The sequence below is a fragment of the Bison bison genome, unplaced genomic scaffold (genome assembly GCF_000754665.1).
Source record: "Bison bison bison isolate TAMUID 2011002044 unplaced genomic scaffold, Bison_UMD1.0 scf7180017864252, whole genome shotgun sequence".
In the NCBI taxonomy this organism is placed as follows: domain Eukaryota; kingdom Metazoa; phylum Chordata; class Mammalia; order Artiodactyla; family Bovidae; genus Bison; species Bison bison.
The window spans coordinates 956,045-969,313 of record NW_011494824.1 but is presented as its reverse complement, the minus strand read 5'-3'; the positions used below and the strand labels follow the sequence as shown (position 1 = coordinate 969,313).

The 13,269-nt window shown below is 38.5% G+C and overlaps 1 protein-coding gene across 1 annotated transcript in view; it reads left to right on the top strand.

The window, feature by feature from the left end:
* ANKRD31 (ankyrin repeat domain 31) overlaps positions 1-13,269 on the top strand; it is a 135,948-nt gene that overhangs the window by 1,463 nt on the left and 121,216 nt on the right. The window contains exons 2-4 of the mRNA XM_010847598.1: positions 6,651-6,709; positions 8,559-8,594; positions 8,774-8,883. Of these exons, the coding sequence (XP_010845900.1) occupies positions 6,651-6,709; positions 8,559-8,594; positions 8,774-8,883 (205 nt within the window). The remainder of the gene's footprint in view (positions 1-6,650; positions 6,710-8,558; positions 8,595-8,773; positions 8,884-13,269) is intronic.

Here is a 13,269-nt window from a genome sequence, read left to right as displayed (position 1 = left end):
GTAGAGGCGTGAAGATGGATAGGAGTTAAGTCAGGTGAAGAGGTTTTTAGGCCAAGGGAACTGCCTGGGTAAGGGTGTCGTGGTGGGACATAGCAATGCGTTATGTGTGCTGGAACGTGCAAACAGTTAAGTATTACTGATGTGTTAAATGTTGTGATAGGTGTGGTGAAAGATGAGCCTGGAGAGAAAGGTAGGATAAGGTCATGTAAGGCTTCTTAGAGCTTGTACTGAGTCTCTAAGATCTTAAGTGGAGGAGTAGCATAATCAGATTTTCATTCACTCATGCATGCCCTGGATCGGGGCTTTGTAAATTCCAATGAAAAGTTTTTTATTTCTTTAAATCACTTCAGAATCCTGTTAAAAGGTGGATTCCAATTCAGGAGTTCTAATGGCACCCCACTCCAGTACTCTTGTCTGGAAAATCCCATGGACGGAGGGCCTGGTGGGCTGTAGTCCATGAGGTCGCTAAGAGTTGGACACGACTGAGCGACTTCACTTTCACTTTTCACTTTCATGCATTGGAGAAGGAAATGGCCACCCAGTCCAGTGTTCTTGCCTGGAGAACCCCAGGGACGGGGGAGCCTGGTGGGCTGCCGTCTATGGGGTCGCACAGAGTTGGACACGACTGAAGCGACTTAGCAGCAGCAGCAAGTATATGTTCAGGTCAAATCATGTTCTGTGAACATTATAAGTGAATATAAAGGCTAATTGAATAAAATACTCTATAAAATGAGTGTTCATTCTGTCCTTTAATACAGACTAGCGCTGTCCTCATGAATTGTCTAGATGAAAAATACCTGTTATAAAGGATACAGTTGCAGAAGGGAAAAATATAAAGCAAGATACAATGAGACAATGAATAATTGGACTAAAATAGCTAAAGTAAGAAACATTTTGGGTCAGGATCTATGTCAAAATAATTACTCCTCCAGTGATTAAAACAGAATGGTGCCAAGTACTATTCTTAAAGCTGTAAACTCTGAGAGAAGAGATAGAGCAAGATTAGCTTCAGTAGTGGGCATCAGTCCCCCATGGCCAGCAGCCACTCTCTGCAGCTGATGCAGGGTCATTGGCCTGCACACCCCTCTCTGGTGCCACCGGACGAAGGACTTCATCCTCTCCCCACAGAGGACACACAGAGTAGTGGGGTTGGCACACACTTTTCAACAGAACAGAGGAGTACACCCTGAGGCTAGACAGGGAAGTGTATTCCCATACAAGGTGGTAAGTCCAGTACAGGCTGGGAGGACTCTGTCTTTTAGGAGGAAAATGTTCCAGACCCAAGGCCTAGCAGGGGTGAAAGATGATATGCGCACGACTGCCTTTCTCAACACATTCTTTGTTATCTCCTGTAGAAAGTACACATATTGCCTCCTCAGTTGAATCAGATCAAACCTCTCGATCTAATAACTGGTTTACAGGAAATATACAGGACAGACGAACACATGAAATGACATGTAGTCTTCAAATCCCAAATGTGGGAAACTCTATGGGAAAACCAACCCAGTTTCTTCAACAAATAAATTGTAAGGGGCAGGGAAAGGTATAACTTGCAGATTTTAAAAGAGACTTAAGAGACATACAACCAAATGCAATGTGTGTATCTTGTTTGGATCCTGATATGAACAAAACCATTGAAAAAAGAGACAGGGAAATCTGACTGCAATCTGTCTGTTAGTTTACATTGCTGTATAGCAGCTTACTCCAAAACGTATTCACTTCTTAAAGCAATAAACATACTGTGTAGTTTCTGTGGTTCAGGAGTTGAGGAGTTGCTTGACTAATCATCAGGCTCAAGGACTCAGAAGGCTGCATTCATCTCACGGTTTCATGAGAAGGAGCCACTACCCGAACGGTGGTTGTGAGATTCAGCTCCTTCTTCGGCTGTTGACTTTAGCCCTTGGCTCCTCTCTGTTGATGGGGGCCTCCCTTAGTTTCCTGGTATGTAGGCTTCTGCAAAGGACATCCGCAACCTGGCAGGCTGGCTTCCACAAGAGGGAAGCAGCGAGAGAATGAGAGGAGAAGGTGGAAGCCAGTGAGGCCACATCCCAACCTGTTTGCTGTGTTTTGTTTATGAGAAGAGTTGCTGGATCCAGTCCATACTCAAGGATAAATACCATATACAAGGGTATAAATACTGAGAGCCATTAAAGAGGTTGCTTACTATAGACTATATAACGTTTAATAACATTAATTAATTATTAGCTTTTTTAAATATGTAGTTTTGGCTGTTTTTACAGGTGTGATTATTATGGTTATGTTAAAAGAGTCCTTATCTTTTAGAATTGAATACTGAAATATTTCCAGATGAAATGGAATAAGATGTTCAGGATTTGCTTTAAAAATAATCTAGTAAGAGACTCACACTGGGTGGAGAGGATGGCAAGGGTTATAGAGGAAGCAATAATGGCTGGGTACTGATAATTATTGCACTCAGATGGTGAGTGTACTATTGTCTTTTATTTGTGATTATTTGTAATTTTCCATAAAAAAGTAAAATGGGTAAAAAAAAAAACACCCAGGTTCCAAATCGTATATTTATGCCTTAGTACATTGTTACATTCTTGGATTCTGGGAAGATTTTAAAACATTTTTTTTTAATTGTGGTGAGATATATATATAATGTAGAATAGCATTTTAGCCATTTTCAAGTGTATAATTCAGTGACATTAAATACATTCACATTCTTGTGCAGCCATCACTACTAGTTATCTCTAGAATTTTTTCATCTCCCCAAATTGACACTCTGTGTATAACTCCCCATTCTTCCCTGCCATCAGCCCTTGGCAGCCACCATTCTGCTTTCTGTTTCTATGAATCTGATTACTCTCTGTACCTCATGTAAGTGGAATGATACCATTTTTGTTCTTTTATGTCTGATTTTTTTCACTTAATATGATGTCTTTAAGGTCTGTCCATGATGTAGCATTTATTAGTATTTCTTTCCTTTTTAAGGCTGAAAAATATTCCACTATATGTAGGTTCCACATTGTTTATCTACTCATCTGTCAGTGGACACTTGTCAATCTCCACCTTTTAGCTGTTGTGAATAGTGTTTCTGTGAACATAAGTGTACAAATTCAGGTCTCTGTTTTCAGTTGTTTTGTGTACATACACAGAAATGGAATTATTAGATCAAACTGTAAATCTGTGTCTAATTTTTTGAGGACGCACCATACTGTTTTCCACAGTGGCTGTACCAATTTACATTCCCACTAGCAATGAACAAGAGTTCCAGTGTCTCCATATACTTGCCACATTTGTTATTTTTGTTTTTTGTTTGTTTATTTGTTTTTGGTTGGTGTGAAGTAGTATCTCATTATGGTTTCCCTAATGCTTAGTATTGTTGAGCATTTTTCATGTTGCCAAGAGAAATATCAGTAACCTCAGATATGCAGATGACACCACACTTGTGGCAGAAAGTAAAGAGGAACTAAAAAGCCTCTTGATGAAAGTGAAAGAGGAGAGTGAAACAGTTGGCTTAAAGCTCAACATTCAGAAAACTAAGATCATGGCATCCAGTCCCATCACTTCATGGCAAATACATGGGGAAACAATGGAAACAGTGATAGACTTTCTTTTCTTGGGCTCCAGAATCACTGCAGATGGTGACTGCAGCCATGAAATTAAAAGACACTTGCTCCTTGGAAGAAAAACTATGACAGACCTAGAGAGCATATTAAAAAGCAGACACATTGTCAACAAAGTGCTGTCTAGTCAAAGTTATGGTTTTTCCAGTAGTCATGTGTGGATGTGAGAGTTGGACTGTAAAGAAAGACCATAAAGAAAGCTGAGTGCCGAAGAATTAATACTTTTAAACTGTGTTTTTGGAGAAGACTCTCGAGTCCCCTGGACTGCCAGGAGATCAAACAAGTCAATCTTAAAGGAAATCAGTCCTGAACGCTTGTTGGAAGGACTAATACTGAAGCTGCAGCTCCAGTACTCTGGCCACCTGTTGCAAAGGGCTGACTCATTGGAAAAGACCCTAATGCTGGGAAAGATTGAAGGCAGGAGGAGAAGGGGATGACAGAGGATGAGATGGTTGGATGGTATCACTGACCCGATGGACATGAGTTTGAGCAAGCTCCGGGAGTTGGCGATGGACAGGGAAGCCTGGTGTGCTGCAGTCCGTGGGGTTGCAAAGAATCACATGTGACTGAGTGACTGAACTGAACTGATTTGTATATCTTCTTTGGAGAAGTGTCTATTCAAATCCTTTGCCCATTTTTTTTCATTCTTTAAAGATTTTTTAAACAGAAGAAATTCTTAGTAGCATACTTAGAATGATATATAGTAGCATACTTAGAATGCTCTGCTTAGTAGCATACTCGCCATGATATATCTGCTGTTTTTATCACTCACCAGATCTGAAGCTTCTTGAGAACAAGGACTATCTTTTCTCTTTACCTTGGTGCTGCCTAGAACATAGTAAGATGTGAATCCAAAACTTAAATTTCTGTTATTTATGTTCTGAAAATATACACTTGAATTTAACCCTGGGATCTTAAATTCTCTGTGATGTAGAGAAAGGTGAATGAAAAAACCCACCAGCACTGGTTCCTTCACATCATCTCCTCATTTCATTTCTGTTCAAAAACGATATTGATGTTTGCCCCTTACTCCAAAATACCCAAAAATAGCAGAGTATTTATTTAAAAAGAACATGAGCACATGAATAAGTCTTAGTTTTCATCTTGGAAAAGTTTTTTAATTTATTTTTTAATTGCTTTCCAAAATTTTGTTGTTTTCTGTCAAACATCAACAAGAATCAGCCATAGGTACACCCATGTCCCCTCCCTCCCAAAGCTCCCTCCCATCTCCCTCCCCATCCCACCTGTCTAGACTGCCACAGAGCCCCTGTTTGAGTTCCCTGAGTCAAACAGCAAATTCTGGTTGGGTGTCTATTTTACATATGGTAACGTAAGTTTCCGTGTTACTCTCTCCATACATCTCACTCTCTCCCTCCTCACATCCCCCATGTCCATCTGTTCTCTATGTCTATTTCTCCATTGCTGCCCTGCAAATAAATTCATCAGTACCATCTTTCTAGATTCCATATATATGCATTAGTATACGATATTTATATTTCTCTTTCTTATTTATTTCACTGTGTATAATAGCCTCATTAGAAGCTGACTCAAACGCACTCCTTTTTATGGCTCAGTAATATTCCATTGTAGATATGTACCACAGCTGCTTTATCCACTCATCTGTTGATGGGCATCTAGGTTGCTTCCATGTTCTAGCTATTGTAAATAGTGCTTCAATGAACAATGGGATACATGTGTCTTTTTCAGTTTTGGTTTCCTCAGGGTATATGCCTAGGAGTGGGATTGCTGGGTCATATAGTGGTTTTATTACTAGTTTTTTTTTTAAGGAATCTCCATACTGTCTTCCATAGTGGCTGTATCAATTTACATTCCGACTGGCAAGATGGTTCCCTTTTTTCCACACCCTCTCCAGCATTTATTGTTTGTAGAATTTTGATGATGGCCATTCTGACTGGTGTGAAATGGTATCTTGTTTTGATTTACATTTCTCTAATAATGAGCAATGTTGAGCCTCTTTTCATGTGTTTTGTTAGTCATCTGTATGTCTTCTTTGGAGAAATGTCTGTTTAGGTCTTTTTCCCAGTTTTTGATTGGGCTTTTAGTTTTTCTGGTATTGAGTTGTATGAGCTGCTTGTGTATTTTGGAAATTAATTCTTTGTCAGTTGTTTCCTTTGCTATTATTTTCTCCCATTCTGAGGGTTGTCTTTTCACCTTGTTTGTAGTTTCCTTCACTGTGCAAAAGTTTTTAAGTTTCATTAGGTCCCACTTATTTATTTTTGCTTTTATTTCCATTACTCTAGGAGGTGGGTCATAGAGAATCTTGCTTTGATTTATGTCATCAAATGTTCTGCCTATGTTTTCCTCTAAGAGTTTTATAGTTTCTGGTCTTACATTTAGGTCTTTAATTCATTTTGGGTTTATCTTTGTGTGGCATTAGGAGGGCATGCATGGTGGCTCAGATGGTAAAGAATCCGCCTGCAGTGTGGAAGACCTGGGTTCAATCCCTGGGTTGGGAAGATCCCCTGGAGGAAGAAATGGCAACCCACTGCAGTATTCTTGCCTGGAGAATCCCATGGACAGAGGAGCCTGGCGGGCTGCAGACCAGGGGCTCACAGAGTCAGACACGACTGAGCGACCGAGCACGTGGTGTTAGGAAGTGCTTGACTTCACTCCTTCACACATAGCTGCCAGTTTTCCCGGCACCACTTAGTGAAGAGGCTGTCGGCCCCAATGTATGCTCCTGCCTCCTTTGTCAAAAATAAGGTACCCGTAGGTGTGTGAGTCATCGTGGATAAGTTTTAAAGACTATATTTCTAAAAAAATGCATTGATATAGAATATTAACAGTGGTATAACTAGGAATTCTAGCAAATTTAGTTATAATTTTATGAGTAGTTTATATTGAACTATGTTAAAAGTTTATTCACTTAATCATTTTGCAGTGCATGCTGTGTATCATCACACTGTATAACTTAAACTTATACAATATTATATGTCAGTTACATCTCAGTAAAACTGGAAAAAAAACTTAAATTACAGTTGAATTGTTAGTCTTTAAGAAACATCATAACATCTATACCTTCTTTTTTGTTTCTGAAAGGTTGCTTTTTAATCAAGACACGTCTCTTAGATCTGAGTTCAGTCTCCATCCCAGTAAAGGTGAGAAATAATTCTTTTCACTAAGTAGTCCCTTTACGGAGAAGGCAATGGCACCCCACTCCAGTACTCTTGCTTGGAAAATCCCATGGACGGAGGAGCCTGGTAGGCTGCAGTCCATGGGGTCATGAAGAGTCAGACACGACTGAGTGACTTCACTTTCTCTTTTCACTTTCATTCTTTGGAGAAGGAAATGGCAACCCACTCCAGTGTTCTTGCCTGGAGAATCCCAGGGACGGGGGAGCCTGGTGGGCTGCCGTCTATGGGGTCACACAGAGTCGGACACGACTGAAGTGACTTAGCAGCAGCAGCAGTCCCTTTAATTTTCCAAGTATTATTATTCTATTAACTTCTTTTATATTTAGTCTTATTCTTTAACTTTACACAGAATAAATTTCTTACAGGCATCCGTAACAGATCTTAAGATCTGTTGTTTTAAGGATAGCAATGGGGTTTGTAACTTCTAGAAGATGTTTATGACTCCTAAAGAGGGCTACTGATAATGCGGAAGTAGCACTGGGATAGCAGTTCTCCCCCCAGAGATCTCCCACTTAACTCTCGAACTTTCCTATTTGCAAAGTGAATAATACTTTTTAATAATCAGTCTGATTCTGTCAGACTAAAATTGAGTACAAGTATCCTTGGTATGTATTTTTTAAAAAGAGCCTTTCACTTACAAATTCTCCAAACCTCCTTGAGTCCACTTCTAGATCAATATTTACACTTCCAGAAAAATCTATCACTGATTGTTGCAGTTCAGAAAGATTAGTTTTGCAGAAAGCCATTCAAGTAGTGGGTTATTTCCTTTTATGATTCTTCCTGTGAGCCATTTTTTATTGGAGAATATCTGGAAATAGGTGTAGGACAGAAGGAAAATATCCTAACCATCATGGAACTCGTGTGTGTATGCACTTGTGCCTAGGTATCCGTGGGGGACTGTTTGCAGGAGCCTCTGTATACACCCAAATCCCCAAGTCCCGTAGTTGGCCCTCCACATCTGTGTACTGCACATTCATAGACTCCACCAGCTGTGAATTGTAAACACAGTACACGATTTCATGTGTGGTTGGTGGAATCTGTGCATGTCAAACTCACGGTTGTGGAGGGCCGAATGTATATCCATTAAAAAACATCCTTGTTTAAGTGGACCCCCTGTTATTCAAGGGTCAGCTGTAGTTCACAAAGTCCTTGCTGTACATCATCGCACCTGATACCCCAATGGCAAATTACAGTTTGATCTTGGAACAGTTTTTCCTACATGTAATTGGAAGGGATATTGTGTAACATTGGTCTCCAAAGTGTATTCTTATGATGTATAAAATGCCACTAGGAAGAAGTTGGATTTCTGTTTCAATATTCCAACAAAGTTTTTTCCCTTTGCTTCCCTTCCCTTTTCCAAATGGTGGATAGACCTTAATTATTTTGCTAATTATTAAAAGTATAACATTTTTAAAGTGTAATATTATATAATATAAAAAGTGAAAGATCCCATCGCCTACTTTTCTCTGTTAATTTAGCACCTAACAATTGCCAGTGTTTAGTATTTGTGTTGTTTTCTAGACATTTGTGTACCAATCTAAATACGTTTTTTAATCATTAGTATTGTCCTACATATATTTTTTCTTTGTTATATTGATCTACCCCAGCCTGTTAAATTGCTGCCTTTATTCCATTATATGAATATACCTTTACATAATAACTTGATAATGTTTGATGCTTCTCAGTATGTTTGCCTACTTTTCTGATTATTTCCTTAGAATAAGCAGCTAAAATTAATTTGATTTTAAAGGATGAACACATGTCAGATTTTGACATATATTGCCTCCTATAAAAGATGGCTTTTTCTCTCTAGATCCAACACAGGACATACGCAACCTTTGCCAAACTGGTAAGTAAAATGTATCTGTTTATTTTAATTTGCATTTTTGAAGAGTGCCAGGGTTAGGCATACTTTAATATTAACCATTTACAGTTTTGTGTGTGTGTGTGTGTGAGTGAAGCCTTGGGTCATTGTTAAAGCAGAGCAATAACACTATTGCAAATGACCTGTGATTGTATTTCATTTAGGTGCATCTTCTCCAGAGATTCAGGTTAGATTCAGATTCAGAGAGGATCCACAGGAGCAAATGAGAATAAATCAAACAATGCTTATTCTTATTGAGGATACAGTCTTACAGGTGTGTAGCATACTGATTAAATGCATGCTTTTTAAAAATTAGTAATGCTATTTGAAATAAGGGAAAATTACTCATGATTAATTCTTTTTGCTATTGTTTTGCTTTTCTTTCTTTCTTTCTTTTCCCATTTCTTAGCCAGTCACTCTGTTTCTTATGTAAAAGTCAAATGTTTTAGGCTCTTTTATTTATTTCTCTTTCTCATAGAAATGTGGGATTGAGACAGTTAAAATAGGCTAAAATAAGATATAATAATTAACAGTTTTCATCTCCATTGTATGTTAGAGGTCACCTTAAATTTGTGAATAAGATACTAATCTGTGTGGTGTAATTTGAGATACAGGCCACTGAAAGACCCCCTCTGTTGTCCTGTGTGTGTGTGTGTGTGCGCGTGTGTGTGTGTGTGAGAGAGAGAGAGTACATGTGTGCAGGCATACATTATATACACAAATTTTCACTTGTTTCTTTTTAATGCAGTCACCATGGGGAAAATTAAGGGATGATTCATTTAGCACCTTGCCATAAATAAGTTAACTAACCAGAGATAACTACAGAATTTAAGGAATGGAAGAGAGAATACATGTATTTTAATAGCAGAAATTGACAGAAGTTTCAAAGAGTGACTGTGAGGGTTTCTTTGATATTGCATCTGCTGCTGCTGCTGCTAAGTCGCTTCAGTCGTGTCCAACTCTGTGTGACCCCATAGACAGCAGCCCACCAGGCTCCCCCGTCCCTGGGATTCTCCAGGCAAGAACACTGGAGTGGGTTGCCATGTCCTTCTCCAATGCATGAAAGTGAAAAGAGAAAGTGAAGTCGCTCAGTCGCGTCTGACTCCTGGCGACCCCATGGACTGCAGCATACCAGGCTCCTCTGTCCATGGGATTTTCCAGGCAAGAGTACTGGAGTGGGGTGCCATTGCCTTCTCCGGATATTGTATCTAGGAAGGTGTATAACTTGTATAACTAGTCAAAAGAGAAAAATACAACACCAAATATTTTTTTAAAAGCTGAAGATGCCTGTATTTAGTTTCTAACAGTTCGTTTAAATATGTTTTATAACTTCTGAATTAAGAAGAAAAAAAATTTTCCCCTTTAGCTTTAGTAACTGTGAAATGGGAAATAAAAATTAAATTTTTTCTCTTTATCTCAGAAATGTTTATTATGTGAATATTGTACTTGGCTCTAGATTGTACCTCAGAATGGTAATTTTGAAAGCTTGATTACCAAACCTTTTTGGTAGTTAAATCTAATTAAAAATATAGACTCTCAGACTCATATTTGAGTAGAACCTAGGACTCTCCATTTTTCAAAAGCCTCCCAAGAAATTTCTAATGATCAGCTAGATTGAAACAATTGCCTTAGAGGCCTGACTATCTTTCAAAGATTCTTTCATCAGATTGTAAATCAGCTATCTGCTGACCATGGGCTTCTTAAGATAAGAAGGGTTAAATGAAGTATTTGGTATTTGTCCTTCTTTTTTTGCCTTCATAGAATTTCATTGGTAGTAAAATAGATACCTCCTTTAACTTTCCCCTGCTTCTCCCCCATTTTTTTTTAACAGTAAGTTAGGCCATGTTATCAAAGTGTTAAACATCTGTAGCAAATTTTAATTAGTGTTTTTTTTAATTGATAAGATACTGCTACTTTCACAGTTTCTAATTGTATTCTTTGAAAATAAACCTTTAGAAATTTAACTATGTGAGAGATAATGATTTTATCAAATAAATAGACCAGGAAAGGCACTGGTCTCTTTAAATAACTTCCCAAAGTTAATTTAAAGAAAAAAATAATGTATTGTTTTGAAACTTGAATATGTATTGCTTCAAAATCTGATGTTAAGTAAATTCTAAATAATTCAGTTACTAAACAGATTTCTAAACAAAATTTTCATTAAAACTCAGATATAATACTGACATTTCAACTTCAAAACAATTTTAGAAATGATGAGATTGGGAATGACATATATACACCACTATGTATAAAATGGGTAACTAATGAGAACCTACTGTCTAGCACAGGGAACTCTACTCAGTGATCTGTGGTGACCTAAAGGGAAAGCAAATCTAAAAAAGAGGGGATATATATATATACATATAAGTGATTCACTTTACTTTACACCAGAGACTAACACAGCATTAAAGCTATAGTAAACATATAGTAAAGAAACTATACTCCAATAAAGATTTTTTTTAAAAAATGGTGGAACATTTTAAGTAAGGGCAAACTATGAAGATGATAATGAGAATCTTTGGTTTGACAAGTACCATGCTAATTTTTAAAAACATAAGAAGTGTTTTAAAATATCATTTTTGTTGGGTCTTGCAGGTGCTATAGGCAAGCAGTTCTTTATAGGTGCTATATGGCAAGCAGTTTTGTTCTTTATAGGTGATATGGCAAGCAGTTTTTAAATTTTACATAGAAATTTTTAAAATTTTGTTTAGCTTAGTAGTATGTCTGGAGAGATAATTGGAGACATTACTATCAAAATTAGAAGATATAATAGTTAATTTTACATGTTGACTGGGCCATTGGGTACCCAAATAGTGAGACATTCTGGGAGTTTCTTTGAGGATGTTTTTGAATGAGATTAACATTTAAGTCAGTGGATTTGGGTAAATCAGATTGCTTTCCATAATCAAATGGGCCAATTATGGATGAGAGTGTGCTTTGTCCATCCAGTTGAAGGCCTGTATAGAAGAAAAAGACCAGCCTCCCTGAGCAAGAGAGAATTCTCCAGCAGAGAGCCTTTGGGTCTTTGGATCTACTGTCAGCTTTCTTGGGTCTTGAGCCTGACAGCCCACATTGCAGATCTGGACTTGCCAGTTTCCATAATTACATGAGCCATTTAGGACACATCTCTTACTCTGTATATACATATCCTGTTAGTTCTGTTTCTCTGGAGAACCCTGACTAATACAGTAGGCACCATTGATCTTACTATTAATATAATTAGCTTTTAATCATCTAATGCTAAGTCACTTCAGTCGTGTTCGACTCTGTGCGACCCCATAGACGGCAGCCCACCTGGCTCCCCCATCCCTGGGATTCTCCAGGCAAGAACACTGGAGTGGGTTGCCATTTCCTTCTCCAATGCATGAAAGTGAAAAGTGAAAGAGAAGTCGCTCAGTCGTATCCAACTCTTAGCGAGCCCATGGACTGCAGCCTACCAGGCTCCTCCGTCCATGGGATTTTCCAGGCAAGAGTACTGGAGTGGGGTGCCATTGCCTTCTCCGTTTAATCATCTGGAAGATGCTTATTTGACAGGGAATAATGATTAGTCCTGTGATTATTACTATCAGGCTGCCTCTTCCATCTTCTGCTCTCTGAAATGCTGTCTAGGAGTTCTGAATCAGGTTGAATTTCACTTTCCCTTTCCATTATGCAGTTTCCACTTTCCACCCTTATCCATATGTAAAGGTGAAATCAGTTAAAACGAACGTTAGAGAGAACCTTTAAAGAGAAATGAACAACCACAGGCTTGTTTGACAGGCTTGTTGTGTAATGGAAGAAGGATCATTGTTGGTAAAGCCAGAGGTTACAGAGATTATGTGTATATTAATATGTACTGTAAGGGCTTTTAAAAATTGTTGTTGAAGTGTAGTGATTTACAATGTTGTTAATTTCTTCTGTACAACAGAGTGATTCAGTTATACATATATACATATATATATTTTCTCTTTCATATTCATGGTTTATCACAGGATATTGAATATAGTTCTCTGTGCTGTATGGTAAGACTTTGTTGTTTATCTATTCTGTGTATAGTAGGCTGCATCCTGCAGGGTCTTTTTAAGCCCCAGGAGAAGGTAGCATTCTCTCTTACTAGCTACCTCTCTTGAGGCATGAATAGCTGGACCAGTCAAATTCAGTGTGAGTGAGCAAAACTTAGGGAATTCCTTGACTCTACTATGCTGATTATTAGTGTCTTTGGTATCTTTTTCCTGACTCTAACCCATCCTGACCTTCTTTAATTCTTAGGGTCCTAGAATTGCTGTCTCTCCCCAGAGTTGCCATTGCTTAGGATTATTTTGGAAAGAAATAGGATGAAACCAGGGCCTTGGCTCCTAACTCAGCCAGAGTAAAGACAATTCTCATTCAGTGTTTAAATTACTTTGTGTTTAAGTTGTATTTAGATACTACTCAGATGGAGGGGCCTGGTAGGCTACAGTCCATGGGGTCACAAAGAGTCGGACATGACTGAGCGACTTCACTTTCACTTTTCACTTTCACTTTTCACTTTCATGAATTGGAGCAGGAAATGGCAACCCACTCCAGTGTTCTTGCCTAGAGAATCCCAGGGACAGAGGAGCCTGGTGGGCTGCCGTCTATGGGGTCGCACAGAGTCGGACACGACTGAAGTGACTTAGCAGCAGCAGCAGCAGCAGCAGTT